This window comes from Bos javanicus, chromosome 21, assembly GCF_032452875.1.
Source record: "Bos javanicus breed banteng chromosome 21, ARS-OSU_banteng_1.0, whole genome shotgun sequence".
Taxonomy (NCBI): domain Eukaryota; kingdom Metazoa; phylum Chordata; class Mammalia; order Artiodactyla; family Bovidae; genus Bos; species Bos javanicus.
In genome coordinates this window covers 25,687,635-25,712,697 of record NC_083888.1, presented here as the reverse complement: position 1 = coordinate 25,712,697, position 25,063 = coordinate 25,687,635, and the positions used below count along the sequence as shown (strand labels likewise).

Below are 25,063 nucleotides of genomic sequence, written 5' to 3'. Positions count from 1 at the left end.
CTTCCTCTCCAGCAATATTAAATGATAGGCATAATGGCCCCTCAAGGGGTAAGGGTGCCCTAACCTGCTTGGAATGTGCGTGCTCATACGCTCAGTCATGTCCAGCTCTTTTGTGACTCCGTTGACTGTAGCCCTCCAGGTTCCTCTCTCCTTGGGGATTCTCCAGGCAAGAATACTGGCATGGGTTGCCATGCCCTCCTCCAGGGCATCTTCCCAACCAAGGGATCGAACCTGCATCTCTTACATCTCCTGCATTAGCAGGCAGGTTCTTCACTACTAACAGCACCTGGGAAGCCCCTCAGAATGGGCCGCTAGAAATCTTGTCACTAACTCAGTCAGGTAATAGGCACAGGGTCAAAGGGCACAAGGTCAGAAGGCACAGGGTCTCTGCACTGCAAAGTTCAAAATGTGAAACCTGCTATTATTTTATCAATTTGATCTGGGGGGAAGGAGACACTGAGCTGGACTTCCTTGGTCTTTTTGCTCCAGGAAGACTCTGATTTAAAGTTCTTGGCGGGGACTTCCCTGGTGGACCAGTGGTTAAGATTTTGCGCTTTTACTGCAGGGGACACGGGTGTGATTCCTGGTCGGGGAACTAAGATCCCACATGCAACACAGCTTGATTAAAAGATTAAAAGTAAATAAAGCCAGTCCCTGGCAGGCAGGGCTGGGGTGAAGGCCAGAACAAGCAGACACAGAGCTGGGACTTCCCTGGTAGTTCAGCGGGTAAAGAATCCACCTTCAATGCAAAAGACCCCAGTTCGAGTTCTGAGTCACAAAGATCCCCTGGAGAAGGGTATTCCCAGGGAATACCCACTCCAGTATTCTTGGGCTTCCCTGGTGGCTCAGCTGGTAAAGAATCTGCCTGCAATGCGGGAGCCCTGGGTTTGATCCCTGGGTTGGGAAGATCCCTTGGAGAAGGGAATGGCTACTCACTCCAGTATTCTGGCCTACAAAATTCCATGGGCTGTATGTATAGTCCATGGGGTCGCAAAGAGTCGGACACGACTGAGCGACTTTCACTTCACTTCATTTCAGTCCCTGTCAGGCAGGGCTTGGGTGAAGGCCAGAAGCAGCAGACACAGAGCCGGGAAGGCCGGAGTGGGGACAGTTGGGACAGATGGCTTCCCGGCAGACGGTGAGGATGGCGAGAAGGAGATGCCGCCCGTGGGCCTGGCGCCCTCCCTCACCTGTCATGATGACTTCATCCCCATCCAGCAGGAACTTCCTGGTCTGGCCATTCCCCAGCTCTACGGCCCTTGTGCCCTTCCACGACAGCTCCAGCATGCAGCCAAAGCTCTCTGGCTCCTTCATAGCAAGAAGGGGAATAAGTTGTCACAGGCATTTACATCATGGCATTTCCATCATGGTGGGTGGGTCGGATCTGGTGTGGACAGTGGTTAGCAAGGCGAGGGGTAGGGGTGAGGCCTGGGAAGGAGCAAGGGACCCCACAGCCCCCAGAGACCCTGCCTTGGTGGGAATCACCCTGGAAATGTCCTCAAGTCCAGGTACCTTACGTGCCCTGCTTACTTCATTCAGGACTTGGGCGTTGGGGGGATGCTGGGCCAACCTGCCCAGGCCCATCCTGCCAGGCACCTGCCAGGCCCCTGCCCACTCTGGAGGCTGGGGCTTACCCAGATGCTGTTATGCTTGGCACCCCCCCACCCCACCCCCCTGCTAGGAAGAGACTTTCCATCAAAAAGAGCCTGAGGTCTGGCCTTGCAGGAAGTGGCTAGTCCGTGCACCAACCAAAGTCATCACCAAAGGTTCATGGTGGGGGCGGTTAGCAGTGGGGCCACCTCATCCTGGAAGGATGTGCTGTGAGGTGGTGACAACCAGATACAACAGTGGCCCCCTGTGTCATTCTCACTCCCCCCAGTAGACAGAGGCAGCCTCTCTCCCCTATCCCGATCTCTTCTGCATTTGAAAAAGGAGCCCCTTCTGCACCCAGAGATAGATGAAGCTATGAGGTGGACAGGGTCGTAAGATATGCATGCTCAGGCTGGACTCCCCTCTCAAGGGAGAACCTTCCAGTCTGTACAGGGAATAGGGATGCTCCATGCAGGCAGCTCCCAGGGGAACCAATCACATACTCACCGGCCCGCTGATGGTTCCAGAAGCCAAGAGGTCGCCCGGCTGCAGGTTGCAGCCATTGACAGAGTGGTGGGTGAGCTGCTGCAGCATTGTCCAGTACATGTACTGCGGGCGAGGACACAGAGACGGGGACGGGCAGGACAGGCTTCTCCTGAGCTGCCCGGAGCAGCCAGCCCCACTCACAGCAGCCCGCCCCAGGCTCTCTCCCAGTCCCTAGAGCAAGGACAAGCTGTCCTCCTGCACTTACCCTGTGACCTACCCCAGTTCTCTCCCTGCCCCTTCACCAGCTAGAGCCCTAGCTCCTGGGCTCCTTTTAGCCCAACCCTAACCCACCTTCTCCAAGAAGCACTCCTGGAGTTGCAAACCTCACTGCTCAGACCCTCAACGTGCAGCATGCTCAGGAGTCCATAATCCCACTTTGTCCTGAAATCACCCCAGAGTCCTGAGTTGACAAGGTCTAGGTCCTCACTAGAGCAAAAGTGTCTCGTGAGCAAAGACCTCAGGCCTTGGAACAGACACTGGGCAACAGAGCTGAACAACTCAAACAGAACCTCAGAGCAGCCTAAAGGATGAGGGAGCACTACGGGAGGTCAGGCCTGGTGGGAAGTGACCAAGGACCATGTGCCCGCTGAGCATCTCAGGGGCTGCACTCCTGCGCCTCAAGCCCACAGCTCCTCAGGTCTGCCCCTCCTGAAGCTACACACCCAGGAAAAGGAAACCTCAGAAATGGATTTTTGCACAAAAGCCCCCTTAAGCAGGCTCCCCCATTCCTTCTTAGCAGCCTAAGGAGCCCAGAATAAAGTTAAATTAAGAGGGAGACTAGAAGAAACAGGAATACATTGAATCAGAGGATGTTCAGTGGTCAGCAAACATATGACAGGATGCCCAGCTGCATTCGTCCTTGTCACTGTTGTTCAGTCACTCAGTCATGTCCGATTCTTTGCAACCCCAGGGACTGCAGCACGCCAAGGCTTCCCTGTCCTTCACTATCTCCTGGAGTTTGCTCAGACTCATGTGCTTTGAGTCGGTGATGCCATCCAACCATCTCATCCTCTGCCGCCCCCTTCTCCTCCTGCCCTTGGTCTTTCCCAGCATTCATCTTTAGGGAGATGCAAAGCGAAATCACAATCCCCAGAACAGCTGAAATGAAAATGCCAGTGGCTCACCTGTTGACCAGGATGTGGAGCAGCCGAAATGTCAGATGCTGCCCGTGGTGAGTGCAAATTGTAACAAGCCCTTTGGCAAAGTCTCTGGAAGGACTCCTCAGCCAAGTATGGATATACACCCTCTATGACCCAGCACTTCTATCCCTGGATATCCAGACATATGCACATTCATGCACACAGAGACATCGACTAGACTGTTCACAGTAGCTCTACCAAAAAAATGGAAACAACCCACCACACGCTGACCCATCATCACATCCCGACATGGATGCTTTTCTCCTGGTCCTGCCAGGAAGAAAGGTCTCCCCCGTCTCCAAAAGCAGTCTGCCCAGCCTTAAAGCTTACCTTAAAATTAGACCTGCATATGGTAGCTGCCTGGCTCATTCCTTCTCCTGTTAGGAAGACAAGTAACATTGACCAGAAAACTTAATTCCATTAATCAAGGAGTGGGGATCCCACCTTGTAAGGGGAACCCTTTTGTGGCTTAGGCTTTCCATTGTCTAATATGACTCCACCTAAAGAGTCTATGAACCAATAAGCTCATAGGCTAGGGTCTCAGAGCTGGGGGACTTCCACAGAGAAGTCAATACCATCATTATCCCACTGCCAGGTGACAAACCAGACAGATTTAGTAACAGACAGATTCAGTAATATGCCCAAAGTCCCAGAGCTGGTCAGGGGAAGAACCAAGACTTGAACTTCAGCTGTAGCCTTCAAAGCTGGGCTCTCTCACTACTGATCCACTGGCCTTTAACTCAGCCCAGCCGAGCAGCCTCAGGGGTCCACCCAGTTTGACACAGCCTCCGACCCCCGGGCAGTACCTTTCAGGGCAACAGAGAGGTTGATGTCGAATGTGTAGGGCTGGTCATGGCAGAGATACGGCAGGGGCTTGGGGTCCTGTGAGGGCAGAGGAACACAGAGGGGCTGGGTTGGCTGGCCGAGCTGGCCAGGCTGGCCCCACCGCAGAGCAGCTGGCCAGGACGACCTGAGAAGAAGGGGCATCCCCTCTTTCCAGGACAGTGCTGTGTCCCTGGACACTGGGGGGTGAGGGTGGCAGAAGACAGGGTGATCAACAAAGGGTGCACAGTCCCCCTGGTGCTCCTGGACTCAGCGATACAGACCACTTTGACAGCCAGGCCAGAAGGTCTGTACTTTGTCCAAAAAGCTAATGTGGGGTGACTTTATTTTCATGATTATGTGTTTCTTTTCATGATTGACTTGGTGGCTAGTTACATGGATAGGGACCTAGAAGTTCCTTTTCTAAATATACTATGTTTTCAAATGGAAGCTGCTTTAAAGAAAAGCGTTCAGCCTGCATCCTTTGCAGATGTTTGCATACATTTATATCTAAGACAATTCTGTGGCTATTTTTGCAGTGTATGGATTTATTCTTTTTTAGCACTATTTGGGTTGTAACCATAAAATCTCAATATAAAGAACCCTTGTTGTTGTTTAATTGCTAAGTCATGACCAACTCTTTTGCAACCCCATGGACTGTAGCCCACCAGGTTCGTCTGTCCATGGAATATTCCAGGTAAGAATACTGGAGTGGGTTGCCATTTCCTTCTCCAAGGGATCTTCCCAACCCAGAGATTGAACCCACTTCTCTTGCATTGGCAGAGAGATTCACCACTGAGCCACCAGGGAAGCCCAAAGAACCAGTGTAGGGATGGGAAAATAAAAAGAAAGAAAAAGAAAAGCATTCAGTAAGTCATCATTCACAAGTGGCAAGAATCCTGAAGGTTGCACTTTAACAGTATTTGGGAAGGATTGGTATATAAGGAGATAGAGCCCAAAGGTCTTTGGTGAGGGTGAGCAGTGCCTGTGAGCAAAGAGCTGGACCAGGGATAAAGCCTGGAGGGGACAAGCCAGGGATGTGACTGTGGGCCAGGCAGTCCTCGGAGAGTGGGACTCACCGAGGAGGGAGGAGACAAATCTCAGAGACTGAAAAAGATGGGGAGGGAGATGCTGGCAGGAGTGGTGGAGGACGGAGCCTCACGAGGAACTGGTCTGCAGGGAAAGACTCCCAGTGTTTCGGTACAGCTCCATGAGAAGACAGCAGGCTGAGACATGTCCAGGGAGCCACATGTGAGGTGGGGGCAGAGGCCATGAGCAAGCAGGGTCAGATGTTCAGGGGAGCAGGATTGGGAATGAGGGAAGAGCAAGGCTGAGAGCTCAGCCCGGGCTGCCCCCACATGGAGAATACAGTCCACTGGAGCATTGCAGAAGATACAGGACTGAGACTGGTCACATGCCAGAAGCCAGGGGCAGAGTGTCTAGGAACAGTAGGGGGCTGCCAAAAGGTCAAAAGAAGTTCAAACCAGTCGATCCTAAGGGAAATCAACCCTGGGAATATTCACTGGAAGGACCGATGCCAAAGCTGAAGCTCCAACACTTTGGCCACCTGATGCGAAGAACTGACTCATTGAAAAAGACCCTGATGCTGGGAAAGATTGAAGGCAAGAGGAGAAGGGGATGACAGAGGATGAGATGGTTGGATGGCATTACAGACTCGATGGACATGAGTTTGAGCAAACTCCGGGAGATGGTGAAGGACAGGGAAGTCTGGTGTGCAGCAGTCCATGGGGTCGCAGAGTCAGATACAACTGAGCGACTGGACAACAGCAAAGAGGTCCATACTGAAGAGGGCACAAGACCATGGCGTCAGTCAAGGTCAAGTGCACTTTGGTGGAGGTCACTGGGGGTGATAGGATGGAGGCAGCAGCAGACTGTGACAGCCTGAGGAGTGAGGACCAAGATCCGGAGTCAGGCCAGGACAGTGGTACAGGGACCAGGAGGCTCGGCAGCAGGATGCCCTGTGGTCTGACTCCACACTGCAGTCTGTCAGTCGGCCTCCAGGGGGCGCCATCACACAGAACACAACTTGGCAACCCGGGAGGTTGTGCAATGTGATACTGGAAGGGACCCCTTCTCCTGCCAACTGGCCAGTTCCTGTAGCCTCAGAGGATTCTAAAGGTTACAAAATTCCATGTTTTTTCCCAGAACTGTGCAAGGAACAGGGAAAACACAAGGCAGAATGACTGGCGCCATGCTTGCCTAGAGGTCCCTGCAGTCAAGACCCCCCAGCACGTGGGCATGCTGGAGACACAGCACTTACCCTCCAGACCCTCTCCAAACTGGATGGGTAAACAGCTGGGAGGCAGAGGGGCCCGGGTTTGGGACTTCTCATAGAGGACGTCTTACCTGCTCCGGGTTGGGCACAGCAAAGGGCATGAGGGCATCCATGGGCACCACCCATGGAGAGATGGTGGTTCCAAAACTCTTCCCAAGGAACGGCCCAAGTGGGACGTACTCCCATTTCTGGATGTCTCGAGCTACAGGAGAAGGGACAAGGAGGGCTGACAGAAGCCGACGGGGCCACCGGCCAAGTCTCCCCTCTCCCCTTGACGAAGGACCAGACGCTTGGCTCAGCCTTGCTGACCCCTGGTGCTCCAACCCCAATGAACTGGTTGCCCCGGGATCAAGGACAGAGGTTCTCTGAGGTCACCGTGCCAGGCTGCGGCCAAGAGTGAAATGACCAAAGGACAGGAAAAAGAAAAGTACTCTTCCAGTACCAGGAGGGAGAGAGACATATTTGTCACAAAAGACAGGAATTCAAGGCCAAGAAGAGACTGCAAACAAATCTTGTTACTTCTTCAATAATTTAGCACCCCAGACCCAAAATCCTGTGTTTTGTCTGTTGTTTACAAATTTATTATTTGTTTGTAAAAAGGTATAAAATCTGCCTGCTTTGTTCACTTCCTTAATTCTCTTCTGTGCACTCCTGTATTTACAAATTATATTTGTTTTCCTGCTGTTTAACTAAAAGGGAGGTGCAGGCAGGATATTTCCTCATGAAGGGTCTGGAATCTCAACCTCATAGTTCCTGGGATACCTGGCACCAGTTTCCTCCTATATAAGGCAGAGGGGTTGAGACGAACTCAGAAATGGAGCTGTTTGGTTTGAAATCTTAGCTCAGCAACCAGCTGAAATCACTCTGTGCCTCATTCCTCACCTCTGTAAAATGGGAATAGTAATATTATCATTGGGCTTCCCAGCTGGCACTAGTGGTAAAGTGCCTGCCAATGCAGCAGTCATAAGAGACGTAGATTCAATCCCTGGGTTGGGAAGATCCCTTGGAGAAGGGCATGGCAACCCACTCCAGTATCCTTGCCTGGAGAATCCCATGGAGGACCCTAGTGGGCTACAGTCCAACGGGTCTCAAGAGTCAGACATGACTTAGTGACTAAACAACAAAAATATTATTAGTGCCCAACTGGGATCTGGCAGGAGAGTCCACAGGAGGAGTTCAGCCCTGGGGCCTGGCACAAAATTGCTCAAACATATTGGTCATGTCCCTCCGTTCAACTTACAAGAACACTGGAGCTCAGAGAGGTCAAGTGACTGGCCAAGAGCTCAGAGCCGAGAGGTCTGTTGGATACCCAAGCCTGTGCTCTCAACCACTGACCACCTGCTGCCTCTGACCAAACCAGAGCCAGGAGACCACCTTGGCTTCTGCAAAAAGTGTCCCAAACACCCAGCCTTCCCCCAGACCCAAGAGTGCACAGGATGCTCAATACCAGGATGCCCGGCTCCCCATAATTACCACTCCAGTCGTTCATAAGGACCATTCCAAAAATGTGCTCGTGGGCCTTGGAAATGGGGATTGGCTCTCCGAGTTTGTTCCCAGGGCCTACAAAGAAAGCCTGACATGGGAAAGCTGATGAGAATCTGGCTCTGACCTGCTGCCCTTGCCTGGAAGGCAAAGGTCAGGCATTTCCAAACCCTGGCTGATACCTGGACTGCTACGTACAAATCCACCATACTTCTACACTGCACCTGAGTTGACAGACAGCCACAGCCCTGCTCACACCCCTGCTCACAGCCCTGCTCACAGCCCTGCTCACAGCCGGGGCCATAGTGAGCAGCAGCGGGCCAGTGCCCACCCAAGACCCCTGCACGTGGTCCCTGATCACCACGGCAGCCCTCTTCATCTCCTTCAGCCCACACCTCTGCCCTTTCCCACACTGCATTTCACAAGCCTTGTGAAAAGTGAAAATACCAGGGTTTGTATTCATGTCATAAAAAATCAGAAGGCTGACTCCATGATGTGGCAAAGAGAGCCCATGGGGGCAAACTCCACCCCTTAACCCATCGTACAATTCCAAGTAGATGAGAGATCTAAATTTTTGCAGAGTAAGGTTCTATCTAACAAGTACTAGAAAAACAAAACACCCCTCAAATCTTCAAATTCTTCAGGTGGAGAGAGTCTGCTGCTGCTGCTGCTGCTAAGTCGCTTTAGTCGTGTCCGACTCTGTGCAACCCCAGAGACGGCAGCCCACCAGGCTTCCCTGTCCCTGGGATTCTCCAGGCAAGAACACTGGAGTGGGTTGCCATTTCCTTCTCCAATACATGAAAGTGAAAAGTGAAAGTGAAGTCGCTCAGTCGTGTCCGACTCTTAGCGACCCCTAAGATGACATAAAAGGAAATGCCATAAAGGAAGTGATTGACATGTTTGACTTTATAAAACTGTAAAATTTCTGCATAAAGAAAGACAACAAATAAAGGCAAAATGATACCACATTGGGAGTAACATATTTACAATGTATTACAGTGAAGTGTTAATTTCTATTAAATACAAAAGTGTATTAGTCGCTCAGTCGTTTCTGACTCTTTGTGACCCCATAATCTATAGCCCACCAGGCTCCCTTGTCCACGGGGTTCTACAGGCAAGAATAGTGGAATGGATAGCCATTCCCTTCTCCAAGGGATCTTCCTGACCCAGGGATCAAACCCACATCTCTTATACCTCCTGCACTGGCAGGCGGGTTCTTGTCCATCTGAGCCCCCGGGGAAGCACTTCAATACAAAACAGACTTTCAAACTGATAAGAGAGCACTGTGCAGAAAACTGGCAGATAGTAGCCGAGAATATCTGTGAAAGGAGAGCATCGCTAACACAACATCCAGGAAACAAGAGAGCGTCTAGACATCACTGCAGGAACATGTTGGGAAAATAACTACCAGAAGCGCACAGAATCAACTATGACGTTTGCAAGACCCAAGTCCCAGTTATATTCATTCTATGATGGTGTTTAAACATTGCACATTTTTCGTCAAGATTATAAAAAGAAAGATGCCGTCTTATAGAGAATCTCACCACCATCGTCAAGATGATCTGTGCTCGCTACCCACCCAATACACCGTTTCTTCACACTCCGACTTTCCATTTACCTTCTGCCCACCCCTTCTGCCCCCCGACAGGAACCAACATAGGTAAAGCATCTGCCTGCAAAGTCCTCCATACTCCCAGAGAGAAGACCCTGGTCCCATTCAAACTGGGGCTCTGCGCCCTGCTCTGGGGCATCCGGCTTGGGGAGACCGTCTCTTAGGGGCCACGTGGCAGCCTCACAAAGGCAGTGAGAGGCAGAGGGCTGGCCCGGCACGCCCTCCTGGGACTAGTGACTATTTGTCTCCCCTGGATGGAATCCAAAGATATCACCAGGCAGGACTGGAAATACACGGAGATCCAGCCTGCCTCCAATCAACCTAGAGGCCCACGCTCACAGTCCAACCAGGGGACCCCAAAGCATACACCAGGGAACCCACACCAGGAGACACTCTGAGGACCACCTAAACCTGAGATTCAAATTTTCTGCCACCCTGTGTGTGTCCTCAGGTGACCCCTCAAAACCTCTCCGACTACTGATTTGGAGGTTACAAATGAACTGTTAATGAACTTACACATACAGAATCAGTGAGTAATGAGGCTGGATGGTACTTCTGATGGCCAGGTGGGGACCCAGAACTGCCATTAACATGGTTGAGATGAGGGAATGGCCCATTGTCCAGGGCAGCCACTGGGAGAGCCCTCTTGCCCTAGCGTATATACAGACCCCACGCCAGTAAAACACCGAGACAAGGCTTACCATCTCCAACTCAAAGTCCAGGAGTTTGCAGGCACCATAAACGGGAGGCTTAGCTGGAATAACAGCAGAAAGAGAGGTTAGTGGGTGCCAGGCATGGACTTGGGCGTGTGGGGACAAAGAGCGGAGCCCCGAAAGGCCTGGGCACTGGGGGCACTTACAGTCGTCGGGTCGCATCTGCCCCAGGGGCCTGCGGATCGGGGTGCCAGACACCACCACGGAGGAAGCGCGGCCGTGGTAGCCCACGGGCAGGTGCAGCCTGAGGAAGGAAGGCAAGAGGAAGCTTTGATGCTGTTACATGTACAAATGAAATTTCAAAATGTTTTCAGATGAAATGAAAGGGAGTCAACATATATATACATGAGCTTCCCTGGTGGCTGATGGTAAAGAATGTGGGAGATCTGGGAAGATCACCTGGAGAAGGGAATGGCTACCTACTCCAGTATTCTTGCCTGGAGAATCCCTTGGACAGAGCAGCTTGGTGGGCTACAGTCCAAGGGGTCACAGTGAGTCTGACATAACTGAAGCAACTTAGCACGCACGCACATATATAAAATAGATAAGTAATAAGGACCTGGGGCTTCCCAGGTGGCATAGTGGTAAAGAATCCATCTGCCAATGCAGGAGATGCAAGAGATGCAGGTTCAATCCCTGGGGTGGGAAGATCCCCTGGAGTAGAAAATGGCAACCCACTCCAGTATTCTTGCTTGAGAAATCCCATGGGCAGAGGAGCTTGGTGGGCTACAGTCCATGGGGTGGCAAAGAGTCGGACACGACTGAGTGACTAAATTTCAAGATGCTTTCAAAATAAAAATGAAAGTGAGTCAACACATATATGGTTCAAATATCGAAAAGAACTCCCAAGTGTCCAGAAACAAATAAATGGATGAGCAAGAATGTGGTCTCGATAAGACAATGGAATATTTTCTGTTGTTGTTCAGTCTGTCAGGCTTCCCTGTCCTTCACCATCTCCTGGATTTTGCTCAAACTCATGTCCATTGAGTCAATGATGCCATCCAACCATCTCATTCTCTGCCGTCCCCTTCTCCTCCTGCCTTCAATCTTTCCCAGCATCAGGGTCTTTTCCAATGAGTCAGCTCTTTGCCTCAGGTGGCCATTGCTCAACATTAAAAAGAAAGGATTTCCTTTGTGGTCCAGGGCTTAAGAAACTGCCTGCCAATGCAGGAGACACAGGTTCAGTCCCTCCTCCAGGAAGATACCACATGCCAGATACCAGATACCATGTGGCAACTAAGCCCATGTGCCCTAAAAGCCTGTGCTCCACAACAAGAAGCCACCACAATGAGAAGCCTGTATGTATGTAGGTATATGTATGTATGTGTGTGTGTACATGTATGAGTGTGCATGTATGTGTGTGAGGCTAAATAATAGCCCCTGCAAAGACATCCATGTCCAGCACAGGGACTTCTGCTCAGTGCTATGTGACAACCTGGATGAGAGGGGAGTTTGGGGAAGAATGGATCCATGTGTATATATGGCTGAGTCCCTTCGCTGTCCACCTGAAACCATCACACCATTGTAAGTCGACTATACTCCAACATTAAAAAAAAATAAGATATCCAGGTCTTAACCTCTGGAAGCTGTGAATATCACCTTCTGAGGTAAAAGAGACTTGCAGATGTGACTTAAGTCAATGATCATGAGATTATGGAGATTACTCTGAATTATCAGGTGGTCCCTACATGTAACCATGTGTGTGTGTGTGACTGCTCAGTCATGTCCAACTCTTTGCGACCCTTTGGACTACAGCCCGTCAGGCTCCTCTGTCCATGGGATTTCCCAGGCAAGAATACTGGAGTGGGTTGCCACTTCCTACTCTAGGGGATCTTCCCAGCCCAGGGATTGAACCTGAGTCTCTTATGTCTCCTACACTGGCAGGTGGGTTCTTTACCACTGAGCCACCTGGAAGGATCCTTGTAAAGGGAAGAAGGTCAAAGGAGGAATTAGCACTGTTGCAGATGGAACCGAGAGGCTGCAGTCATCTGAGGAAGGGGTCCCAAGCTAAGCAGTGCAAGCAGTCTCTGGAAGCCAGAATAGATAAGGAAATGGATTCTTCCCCTAGAGCCTCCCAGAGGAACCAGCACTAGAATTCACCAATAGAACTATAATTCACAGCTTACAAATCAAAGGAGCTGGAAGGATGTTGGTGACTCAGTATCTAATTCCAACCCATGTTCTCTAGATCAAGCCTCAAGGGACTGCCCCGCGATTCCACAGCAGGTCCAGGGCTGAGCCGAGAGGAGAACCAGAAGCTGGGGTCACTGTTTCCAGATGTGGTGATGTCATGACCCTTGTGGGCTTTCCTCCCTGGTTCCTTTAACCTGAGAGGACCTGGCGGCTCCCAGAACCACAGGCTGCTGGACACAGAAAGACAGACTTGGAGCTCAGCCACACCAGGGTACAGGACATACCAGTTTGGCATCAGTGCATTCTCCTTGCCCCTGAACATGACCCCGACATTGGTGGCATGATGCCGAGAGGAATAGAAGTCCGTGTAGTCACCTGCAGGGGAAAGGACGGAGATGCTGTCAGCAACCTGGATGCTGAAGGACAGGGAAGGGCCGCTTCCAAGGGTCAGGGTCCGGGCGGTTGAGCCAGGAAGGCTAGCCAACAGGGGTTGGAGGCGCATGCCCGGCAACACTGGAACATCCAAAAGCTATTCACACCACTGAAAATTTGTTTTGAGAACTCCCAATTGAAAAATCAGAAACAAATTAGGGGATTTCCCTGGAGGTCCAGTGGTTAAGACTTCAAGCTTCCCACTGCAGGGGCACGGGTTTGATCCCTGGTCCAGGAACTAAGATCCTATAAGCAGCACTTCATGGCCTAATAATAATAAATAAATAAAGGGTATCAAAAATAGTTCCAAGTTAATAATAAAAAATAAGTTCTTAAATTTGTAAAGATAATAATAAAAATAAAATAGATTTCCTGAAACAATGAAATTTGCGAATGAATAGCTGATACCCCTCCCACCCACCAGCTCTGTTTACCAGGCCTTTGCTCAAGCTGTGACTACCCCTGGGGGGACTGGCGTCTTCCTTGTGTCTGCGTGTCCAGATCCTGGCAGCTCAGTTTAGGCCCCGCCCCCTAGAGCATGAAGCCACACCCACTCTCCCTAGCTGGATCACCCCTCCTCCAAGACCACTCAGCATCCAAGCCAGCCCTTCTCCCGGCCGGAGGGTTCCATGTCCCACTTGTGCCCCAGTCATGTGTGTGCAGGTCTTATCCCTCTGCAAGACTGAAGTCATTTCAGAGCAGCCTAGCCCAGGCCGCATTTTGTTTGACTCTCTCTCAGTGACAAGAACAAAGGGGCTTCCTTGGTGGCTCAGATAGTAAAGAACCCGCCTGCAATGCAGGAGACCCAGGTTCAATCCCTGGATCAAGAAGATCTCCTAGAGAAGGGAATGGCAACCCACTCCAGTATTCTTGCCTGGAGAATCCAATGGACAGAGGAGCCTGCTGGGCTGCAGTCTATTGGGGTCGCAAAGTCGGACATGACTGAGCAACTAACACACACGTAGTGCCAAGAGCAAGGCCTCAGTAGGGCCTGGTGATGCAGACTGGAGCAGACGAGGTGGGCTGCACGCTATAGGCACAGGCTCCCATAGACAGGGCACTGCTCAAATATGCACAAATAGTAAGTCGGGGCAGTTTGCCTGTTTATCCTCCACAACCTCTCTTCAAAAAAAAATTTATTTCTAGTAGATAAATAAAAAGTTGGACAGGGCCAGTACCAACAGCCTAGACTAGAAAAGGCAGTGGTGAAGGATGCATGCTTAGTGTGTGCTTAGTCACTCAGTCGTGTCCGACTCCTTTACGACCCCACGGACTGTAGCCTGCCAGGCTCCTCTGCCCATGGGATTTTCCAGGAAAGAATACTGGAGTGGGTTGCCATTTCCTCCTCCAGGAGATCTTCCTGACCCAGGGATGGAACCCAGGTCTCCTGAGTCTCCTGCATTGCAGGCGGATCCTTTACCACTGAGCCACCTGATGAAGGATGAGAAGAGAGAAAAGTCTACGAGGGTCTGTTAGAGCAGGGGAACCCTGAGCTTTCATGGCTGCTTTCCATCTTCAGTCCCAAAGCACAGACAGAACAGCTGAGATATTTGTTAGAAGCATAAATCCATAACAAGAAGGCACCACTGGCCAACTGGAAATCGTAAGGGATCCTGGAAGTCAAGCAGTGAGCCAAAATCCAGCGGCCGCCAGAGAGATGGGAAGGCAGGGCCGGGCTGAAGAGACTGCCTGGGATTGAGTCCCTGCTGGCCATCCCCATCTTTACCCAGCTTCGCCCAAGCAGCCAATAGCAGGAGACTGTGCCTGGGCTAAGGGGTGGGTCCAGGGAGCCGAGGTCATGCCCCCAGAGACTTCAGCACTAGGGAGAAGCAGGGCAGTCTCCCCACAACCACAAAACAAAACCAGAGCTCCCCATCAGAAGTAGACCACACCCCTTTCCTTGGGGCTGGTTATAGGAAGAGCTGCATTCACCAGCACCTGACGGAGGAGAGTTTCCTAACCAAATAAAGATGAGCACAAGGGACTTCCCTGATGGTCCAGTGGTTAAGAATTTGCCTTCCAATGCAGAGGATGTGGGTTCAATCCTTGGTCAAAGAACTAAGATCTCACATGCTACAGGGCAACTAAGCCTGCATGTTGCAAAGAAGACCCAGTGCAACCCCAAAAGAGATGAGCACAAAAAAACCCAGACTCATCAAACATCCGGAAGAATCCTCACCATGAGAGAGGTACTAATTCAACTCACAAAAGAAATGAAAGAGAGGAAGCAGGATTAATAGAGACACCAGAAGGAGACTAAAAAGAAGCATCCTTTAGGGGACCTCCCTGGTGGTCCAATGGTTAAGACTCCATGCTTCCAGTGCAGGGGGTGCAGGTTTGATCCCTGGCCAGGGAACTAAGATCCCATATGCCTTATGACGGGGCAGGAAAAAAAAAAGAAGAATCCTTTAATATATCTAATAAAAAAGGATGTTGCATCCACAAATCAAGAAGGGGTCTTTGGGGGACTTCCCTGGCAGTCCAGTGGTTAAGACTCCGTGCCCCCAATGCAGGGGGTGCACTGGGTACAGGTTCAAACCCTGGTCAGGGAACTAAGATCCCACATGTGTGGCCAAAAATTAACAAAAAAATTATTTTTAAAGAAGAGGTCTTTGGGGGAAAAAAATAATCTGGGATCTTAAAAATGAAAAGTGGCTGGACTGCACCCACCTGAGTCAGGGAGGGGGTCCTGGGCTCCTGCCTGTCCTCCTCCCTCCCTGGGGAAGCCTGGCTGGGTTCCTACCATTTGTCGCTGGACATGTGGAATTCTCTTGCATGATGGAAAGCATGTGGGACACAGAAAATCACTTACAGAGAAACAAAACTCCACATTATAGCTCTTCTCTTAGTAACAGAAACATGGAAATAAGTGCCTTTTATTTCATAAAATCATAGGTCTCAGGGCCAGAAGGAACCTGCTTTAAAACGATGCCTTCAGGTAGATCATTCTATTGTTAGTTCACAGATAAGCAAGGCCCACACAGTAGACAACATGCCCAAACCTCCCTGTGAATTCTGAGTCTGCTGTTTCTTGGCTATGTGTGGCCTTGAGATAGTCCCTTTGATGCTTTAGAACTCAGTTTCTCCATTGGGAGTAATGATGCCAATCACAGGCACATCGATACAGTAAAGGAAATAATACATCTATATAATATATCTTATCATAGTGCTTGGCACAATGTTGCTCTTGCTGTGCTCAGTCACGTCCAACTCTTTGCAACCCCATCGACTACAGCACACCAGGCTCCTCTTTCCATGAGATTCTCCAGGCAAGAATACCGGAGTGGGTTGCCATTTCCTTCTCCAGAGGATCTTCCCAACCCAGGCAAAGTCTTGACCACTGAGCCATCAGGGAAGCCCATGCCTGGCACATAGCAGGCCCCAAATAAAATCCCTTCCCTTCCCCCACTGGGAGTCACTGCTGCCATGGTTATTCCACTTTCAATTTCTCCTTTGAGAGAATCCAGGCAGACTCAAAGACTGAATCTTTTTTTAAATCATAGTCTTTCCAAACAATTATAAAAACTTGTCTGACACACTATAAAGCGTAGTAGAAGTGTATGTCGCTCCAGCATTTACTTTAGAACAACATGGTGCTGAATTTTGCAGTAAGACCTGCCCAGGTAGGAGCCCAGGGTAGAACCAGCACACATTTCAGAGCATTCCTGCCAAAGAAAATTAACAGCTTCTACTTCCTTGTTGGTTTTCAGTATCTATACACAAAGTCCATTTCATGATCACTTAAAAAGGATGGGAAAAGATGGTGTCCAGGCCAGGCTATAAGACAGTGAGAGAGGAAGAACCCCAGCCACTCACCCACTCACTCCACACCCCAGCCAGTGGTGCTCGCAGCCCAGTTTAGCGGGCAGGACCTCCTGTTCCAAAAAGCTAAAAATAATATGGGGGACAATGTCATGTACTGGATACCAGTGATACACTTAAAAATCATGAAGATGGTAAACGTTGTATAATGTGTATTTTACCACAATTTTAGAACATTTTTTTAAAGGCCTCTTAGACTACAAAGCTGAGTGGTTTGTTCTATGTGGGTGTGCGCCACATGGCATGTGAGATTCTAGTTCCCTGACCAGGGATCGAACCCGTGCCCCCTGCATTGGAAGCGTCGAGTCCTAAGCACTGAACAACCTGGGAAGTCTCTGATTTTCATTTAATAAAAGAATACACGTTATGAAAAAATAATATGAGGGGAAGAATAATGAGGGGGAATACCAGCTGAGATAGACACAGTAGACCTGCATATGGGGTAATGCTATTTACATGAAATTACTAGAGGTAAAACTGGGGACAGGCCATGGTTGCCTGGAGGGACAGCAGGGACCGACTACAAACAGAGGCTTTGTGCTGACTGAGTGTTTTCCAATGTGATGGTGGGAATGACTGCACAGCGGTATATATTGTCTAAAACTCATTAAACTGCACACTGACAATGGGAGAATTGTGGGCTGTGTAAATCATACCTCAGGAAAGCTGCTGCAAAGGCGGAGCATTTAGAAAGAAGTCGAAAAAGAGAAGAACCAAGAGAAAGGACATGAAGGGGGTATGGGAGGAGAAGCAGGGAGCCCAGGGGTGATGATTAGAAGGGAAACAATTCCATTCTCACTACACTCAGGTTTGAGCTATGAGCTTCTGAGCACAGCAGCTCAACTGCCTTTCATCCTCAAACCCTTAGATGAGGGGCAGCAAATATACTAAACCCGTGTGTGCCTGTCTTCTGGAAGATTATTTTCAAGGCAGGCCTTGGGGTGCTGCTCCAGGACGTGGCCCACAGAAACGAGGGCAGAGGCAGAAGTCACATCTTCCCAGAAGGACTGGCAGGACCACCTGGCCTCTCAGCACCCAGGAGCCCAGGCTGACACAGCAGGCAGGCGCCCACCCCCTGGGCTGGTGGACAAGGAGGAAGGGCTCAGCCCTCTGCCTGATCGGGCCAAGAGGGTTTGGACAACTGTACTTTTATGTGTGTGTGTATGTGTGTGTGTGTGTGTGTGTATGTGTAGGAATTCTCCAGAATGGCTCAGTGGGTAAAGAATCTGCCCGCAGTATAGGAGATGCGGGTTTGATCCCTGGGTCAGGAAGATCCCCTGGAAGAGGAATTGGCAACCCACTCCGGTATTCTGGCCTGGAGAATTCCACAGACAGAGGAGTCTGTAGAGTCAGACATGACTAAGTATCAGCAGCAGCAGCAGCAGCATCATATATATATAATTTATTTGGCTGTGCCTGGTCTTATGGCATGTGGGACCTAGTTCCCTGATCAGGGATGGAACCTGGGCCCCCTGCATTGGGAGCATGGACTCCTAGCCACTGAACACCCAGGAAAGTCCCTGGACAACTGCAAATTTCAGACTGAAACTCCAATCAGACATCCAACACACGGCTCAACCTGGGGCCCTCCAGGACCCTCCGGCCTCTCTCCTCAAAGCTGCTGACTCATGGACTGAGCTCTGAGCACCCCCACCACAGCCCTTTGGGAAAGGAGAGTGAGTTCCTGCACACACAGGGAGCCAGGGAGCCAGGGAGCCAGCTACAAATCTAAGCAGTGAGCAACTACCCTTGGTGAAAGTGCTGGCTTTTAGAGACGCCTGGGTCAACGCTGCGCCTGGGTCCCTGATGGGGAGGCGCTGACAGCCCCAGAGTCCCTCCTCCGTGACCTTCCCCACAGGAAGCAGGGACAGGGCCCTGGGCAGGCAGCTGCTCCAAACACATCCTGTTAAAGAGACTAGACTCACCTATGGTGGCCGGAAGATACATCGTAGCGGAAGCCTGGGATGTGAAGGCACTGAAACACCAAAGAAGGGGCATCAAGGTCAAGCATGCAGCAAAGCAGGGTCCCTGCTCTGGCCATCCACAGACTCAGCCTGGATCAAACCCTGCTCATGCTCTGCAGCGAGCACTTCCAGGCAGGCCTGGCGCCTCACCAGGATGGACGTCCACCCGCTAAAGGCAAGGTGCCTCCCTCCTGCTTCTATGTTCCACTCTAGGAAACAAACCAAACTTCCCCTAGTTTAGAGACCAGACAAACACACGGATGATGCTGATGAGGAATAGCTGAGTGAAAAGGGAGGGGGCCGGGGGCGGGGGGCGGGGGGCCGGACATAGCCTGGACACCCCAGTCCAGCCAGAGAAGTAATTCCTGTTGGCCCAGAGCCTTCCCACCAAAATGTACCCCAGGTGGGAGCCAGATGAGGCCAAAGCAGCCAGGCCATGACTCAGAATGTCCCTGATGACCACACTGTCCCCCTCTGCCCAGGCATATCTCCTCATCCCTGCCCACCAAGGACCACGGACTCCTCACCGCTGCCGAAGCTCCACGTCATCTCTGAGCCTGGCTTGGCTGGCAGACAGCAGGTTCTGCAAGAATGCTCTAGCCTCCTTCCAGGCAGCCTGACCCAGGCCCATGAAGCTGTTGAGAGTTGGCTAGGACCAAGATGGGGAAGAAGAAAAGGAGATCACCGCTGGGAAAGCACCTTGCACTACCCCTCCTGTTGACAGGAGCCAGCCTAGCAGCTCTCTGGGGCCCCTGTCACTTATCTCCAGTTCATTCAAACCCTCAGGACTTTAGTTCTTAGTTCCATCATTTGTTCATCAAGTGGAGGAGATGTGTCATTGTTCCTATTGGGGTTTCATCCCCACATGGCCTTATAGGCAATTGGCTAAGCCCAAGAGCTGCTTTCTGGAATGGCTGCCCCGTTAAGCTCGGCCCAGCCTGCAATGAAAATGGCCCGTTCCTCCAGCGGAGGCCTTAAGTCTGCAGGGGTCTTGCACCAACCCCCTTCACATAAGCTAAGAAGAGGTTTCTGAGCCACTGAGGTGCAGCCTAAAAAGCACTTGTGGATTTTCAAGGCCAGAGTTCCAGTCCTGGCTCCAATCCTTGCAGCCATGTGACCTGGGAAAATTGTGTCTTGTTTCAAGTTAGACCCTCATCAAATCTAATGAGGATGCCAGTCCTATGTCAGAGGGTCATTGTGAGCATTGAATGAGAGGTATGTGTAAAACTCCTGACGCATAGGGAGGTACTCAATAAATATCACCTTCCTTCCGTGGAAGGAGAGGATGCACATCAAAGCACTTAGACAGGGACTTCCCTGGTGTTCCAGTGGCTAAGATTCTGCACTTCCAGTGCAGGGGGCTTGAGTTTGATCCCTGGTCAGGGAACTAGATCCCACATGCTCCAAAGACTCTACACAGAGCAACAAAGATACCCTGTGCTGCAACTAAGACCTGTGCAAATAAGTAAATAAATATTTTTTTAAAAAGAGCATTTGACCGTTCACAGGGAAGTACATTCACATCCATTGCCCACGTACTTGTCCTTCAGGCTGACTTCTAAAGTGGTGGCAACACAGAGGGCACTTGAGGCCAGCTGTTCATTCCTCCTAGGCTGTATTTAAACCTAGAGAGCGGAGCTCCTGGCTCCCTCCCTCAGAGGGCCCGGCACTAGCCTGGAACAAGCAGAGACTCAGCCTGGAACAAGGAGAGACTCAAGCGTCTTAAAATGAGGATTGGAGAGCTTCATGTCAGAGACAACTGGGGAGCGCCCAGGCCTGTGGAGAGACTGACAGTCATCTCACCTCAGAACTCACCCTACAGGGTCCCAAGGCTGCCTCCTGCCAAACTGTCCATCTCATAACAATCTCAAACTTATCCAAGGAGTCTACCTGCAACGCGGGACACCCAGGTTTGATCCCTGGGCCAGGAAGATCCCCTGTAGGATGGCATGGCAACCCATTCCAGTATTCTTGCCTGGAGAATCCCATGGACAAAGGAGCCTGGCCAGCTACAGTCCATGGGATTGAAAAGAGCTGGACACAACTGAATTACTGACTATCCAAGGAAAATCCCTGAGATCTCAAGGCACCACTGCTGTCAGAAATGCAAGGCAGGGACTTCTCTGGTGGTCCAAGACTACACACTGCCAATACAGGGGGCCTGGATTTGATCTCTGGTCAGGGAACTAGATCCCCATTATGCAACAAAGATCCTGCCTGCCATATCTAAGACCTGGCACAGCTAAATAGATTTTTAAAAAGAAAAGAAATGGAAAGTAAAGACCATTTTCTTAGTGGCATTTGCAACAAATGGCCACTGAGATCCAGTGCAAGCCACATCCCAATGTTCTACCTTATTGAAGACATCCTGGTGTCCGGAGAGGATCGGCCCAGTGAAGAGGTGCTTGATGACACTGAGGTCCAGGATCTGGTCCCCAATGGCCACGCCAATCCTCGGTCTTGGCTGGAAGGAAGATGGCACGGTCATCACTGGGAGCAGTTGGCCAGGCTGGGCTCACTTACCCAGCAAATCTGTCTATCTAAGAGCCCAAGGGCCCTGCTTTATAGATGGCCCTCTGTGGAGAGGAAGGGCTTTCCAGGTGGCTCAGTGAATAAAGAATCTGCTTGCAATATAGCAGATACAGGAGACTTGGGTTCTACTGCCGGGTCAGGAAGATCCCCTGGAGGAGGGCATGGCAACCTACTCCAGTATTCTTGCCTGGAGAATCCCATGGACAGAGAAACCTGGGGGGCTCAATCATGGGGTTGCAAAGAGTCCAACACAACTGAAACGACTATGCATGGATGCACACTGTAGAGAGGGGCTGAGGAATTGGATCCTTAGCACCATACCCCAGCTGCTTTTGCCTCTCAGAGGGCTGAAATTGACCTTGTCATCTCTGTCTGGGCAGAGTCTGGCACCATCTCTGCCTCGAGGACACAGAGAGGAAAGAATCTGTTTCCTGCATAGTCCAAGACCCTTATCCAGGCCAAGTCCCCAACAAAGTTTCTCAGGTGTCACTTAAATGCCTCTGGTGACAAAGAGCTCACCACCTCACCAGGCAACTGGATTATTTCTTAGGTTAAACCTAGGCTTTTTCTTAGGGCAATTCCTCTGCACAGCAGAGCAGACAGTGTCCCAGGCACAGAGGAGGGTCAGGGGCTTGGGCTAATGTACTCTGTTATGGCTCAATCAGAGCAGAGTTCAGGTCATGAGGAAGCAGGAAGCCAGACTGTTCAGAACATTCAAGGGAAGTTCCTTTCTGCACCATCAGATCCAGGCTTCAAGCCTGAATATGAAGATGTCTCAAGTATTTGGCAAAGCCTGGCCTTTGTCCTCACAGTGCTGAACTTGGTTTATCAACGAGGAATTCAAGAAGGACTTCCCTGGTGGTCCAGTGGTTAAGAATCTGCCTTGCAACACAGGGGACATAGGTTTGATCCCTAGACAGGGAACTAGGATCCCTCATGCCATGGAGCATCTAAGCCCACATACCACAAATACTGAGCCCACATGCCAGTGTGCAGCAACTGAAGACCTCGTATGACACAATGAAGATCCTACAAGCCACAACTAAGATCTGGCACAGCCAAATAAATAAACAGAAAGTGTTTGACTCTTGGTAAAGCTTTAAACAAACAAACAAACAAACAAACAAAGAAGGAACCTGAGAGCATGTCTACAGACTCAACCAGCTGGACTCGTCCTGAGCTGAGCTTCCAGTTCTCCTGAACTACCAGCTTTGCCATCTCATGTCCAGTGAGTTTAAGAGGTAGGGCTAACGGCTGGCTTTATCTCCACTGGCTGCTCATTTTCGGGGACTAAGAGAAGATGGTTACCTCTCCATGCACGTCAGCCCCTGGGACAGGTGTAGACCAGAACCACACCCTTACCCAGGCCTGAGGCCCCAGGCCAACTGGGAAGAGGCTGATCTGCTGGTAGACCCTTGGGCCATTTCTCTGACCCTGGCACCCACACTCTGCTGGAGGAAGAAGGGAGCTGAGGCCACTAGCAGCAGCCAAGACCTAATCATAAGGGTGGCTGCCTGCTTCCTCGGCTGCAAATAAAGGTGAGAAGCAGCCCGTGTGTCCGACCAACCCTGACCCTAGGACTCGAGATAGCGAGTCCTTCCATTAATTGTTGGGACTTCTCTTTTTTTTATGGCAGTATATTTGCTCTACAGTTTTGTTTAGCTTCTGCTATACAGCAAAATGAATCAGCCATATGTACATATATCTCCATCCCACCCCTCTAAGTCATCACAGGGCACCAAGCTGTGCTTCCTATGCTATACAACAGCTTTCCACTAGTAGTGTACATATGTCAAGAATACTGGAGTGGGTTGCCATTTCCTCCTCCAGGGATCTTCCCAACCCAGAGATCAAACCCACGCCTCTTAACATCTCCTGCATTGGCAGGCGGGTTCTTTACCACTATCGCCACCTGGGAACCCTTGTTCACTACTGTTCCACCCAAATGATGCATGGTTGGCCTCTGGCATAGAGGAGAGGGAGGACTCTGCCTTGGTGACCTGACCAGTCTGGAGAGGTGGTCACCACCTCTGGAATGTCCAGCGCCTGCAGCCAGAGCTTCAACACAGCCAGTTCCACTTGAAGGGCCTCAGCCTTCTGGAATGCCAAGGGAGCCAACTCACAACCCTCAGCATTCTTTTCAGAAGGCAGTGAACCTCTGTACAGTGGCTGTCCTTGCACAGTCTAATATGAAAACAGCTGGGGTATGGAGTCTGCAAGCCACTGGCCACAGGAGCATTCATTCTAGAGTTCTCTGGGATAAGTCAGAGTACGCCCCCTGCCTCTTGCAAAGGCTTCAGCCTATGCGATTTGTCCTCCAGATGTGCACCCTGAGGAGAAGTGCGGACCCTTGGCTGAGAGCAGAATGTCAGAGGAGTGCAGAGGGAGGGCTGGCCAACAGAGTGTGCTTGGCCAACACAGGTTAAGGTTTAACATGCCTCAGGCCCTTCAGGGGACTGTTAACCTTTGGCATCCTTGCGACATCTAGTCAGGCTTGGCAGTTGTGAAACCACACGCTGACTCTTCTAGATCCAAGCATTTGCTGCACATGGGGACAAGGATCAGTCATGGGGGTAGGAAACCACTTTCCAGAAGGTGCTAACTGCCACAGGCTCCGTTTAGCAAACGGTTCCTGAACATTGTTGGGTACAAGCAGGTTTGGGAGTTCGAGGCTTCTCAGAGCTAATCAGGAGCTTACCATGAAAGTTGCGAGCAGAAAGCTAAGCCAAAAATGCCATGAATAAATCCAAGGGAATCTGCTTTTCCCACCCACGGAAATTCTTGTATATTTGATGATAAACCCCACAGTTTTCTTTCTGCCCATCAGACTACACTAAGTGAAATTTCATTTCCCTACCCCGTAAAGGGCTTCTTTTGATTGCCAAGAAGCCCAAGAAGCTGAAAGAAAGCCAGTTGGAGGTAAAGAAATTAACCTCTTGGATCCCAGGGCTCTTATGTGAATGAATTCATTCCTCTGAGTTACTAAATATACCGGTTCAATGGATATTTCTAGGGTTAGGGGCTAACATGGAGGATGAACAACCCGCCATAATGTGGTGTCTCCAGTGAAGAAAACAGAGCGAAATGACTTCGGAGTAGGCAGTATGACTGCGTTTCAACTTCTCTGTAATAATAATATTTAATATAACTTGCTCTGCTTGCCTGAGAGGGAGAGCCATGCTTCGTTTCATTTTGCATTTAATTTTCTTGCAAATGTGCAGAAACAGGCTGACGGTTTCAACAACTCACATCTGGAAAGCTACCAGGAGGGATCTGAACCAACAGCAGGAAGGTTCCGAACCAACTTTCACCCTCGGCGATCAGCCCCAGCCTCCAGCCCCCTCCCAGGAGAAGGAGAGGCACAGCTCATGGGGCCCAAGCGACCCCGGGGGTCTTCACGAGGGGCGACGACCCGGGCCCCACATCCAGCTCGGTCGGGTGCCGGCAAGAGGGGGCCAGGCTGGACTGAGGCCAGGGGCGGGGCAGGAGGGTGGGGGTCCCGAGCGGAGGGGACGCCCTCCCTCCCCGCGCCCGGAAGCGAGCGCTGCAGCTCACGTTGCCTCGGGTGGAGAAGACGCCGTAGGGCAGGTTGTGGATGGGGAAGTCAGAATCCTCGGCCACCGGGACGAAGGACATGCTGGCGAGCACGGAACCGGGAGGCAGTGTGCGCGCGGCCTGCGGGACAGGACTCGCAGAGATTGGCAGGCAGGGCCACGCCCCCTGCGGACTCCGCCCCCCCCAGACCCCCCCGCCTCCCGCCAGAGCTGACCCGGTGACACACCAGGGTCCGGCCCGCCCCTTTCGAGGGCTCCGCCCCTTCCCGATCCCCTCCCACAAGAGACGCCCCTCACGAAGCCCCGCCCACCAAGGCCCCCCCCTTCTCGACCCCTCCCACAAGAGACGTCCCTCACGGAGCCCCGCCCACTAAGGGGACCGCGCCTTCCCGGGCCCCGCCCACCAGGAGAACGCCCCTCCCGGGG

General features: G+C 51.2%; 1 protein-coding gene across 2 annotated transcripts in view; it reads right to left on the bottom strand.

Moving 5' to 3' along the window:
- The window catches only part of FAH (fumarylacetoacetate hydrolase), a 30,460-nt gene extending 5,669 nt beyond the window's left edge, over positions 1-24,791 (bottom strand). The window contains exons 1-13 of one of the 2 annotated variants that reach the window (XM_061394565.1): positions 24,639-24,790; positions 20,905-21,015; positions 19,079-19,200; positions 18,513-18,562; positions 12,618-12,708; positions 10,347-10,444; positions 10,189-10,241; positions 7,867-7,966; positions 6,465-6,595; positions 4,082-4,157; positions 3,606-3,652; positions 2,098-2,199; positions 1,191-1,308 (exon numbers count right to left, since the gene is read on the bottom strand). In XM_061394565.1, coding sequence (XP_061250549.1) covers positions 1,191-1,308; positions 2,098-2,199; positions 3,606-3,652; positions 4,082-4,157; positions 6,465-6,595; positions 7,867-7,966; positions 10,189-10,241; positions 10,347-10,444; positions 12,618-12,708; positions 18,513-18,562; positions 19,079-19,200; positions 20,905-21,015; positions 24,639-24,719 — 1,180 coding nt within the window. In that variant the 5' untranslated portion in view covers positions 24,720-24,790. Of the gene's footprint in view, positions 1-1,190; positions 1,309-2,097; positions 3,470-3,605; positions 3,653-4,081; positions 4,158-6,464; positions 6,596-7,866; positions 7,967-10,188; positions 10,242-10,346; positions 10,445-12,617; positions 12,709-18,512; positions 18,563-19,078; positions 19,201-20,904; positions 21,016-24,638 lie in introns of those variants that run through there. The other variant, XM_061394566.1, reaches the window with a different exon arrangement.
- Between the last annotated feature and the right edge of the window lie 272 nt (positions 24,792-25,063).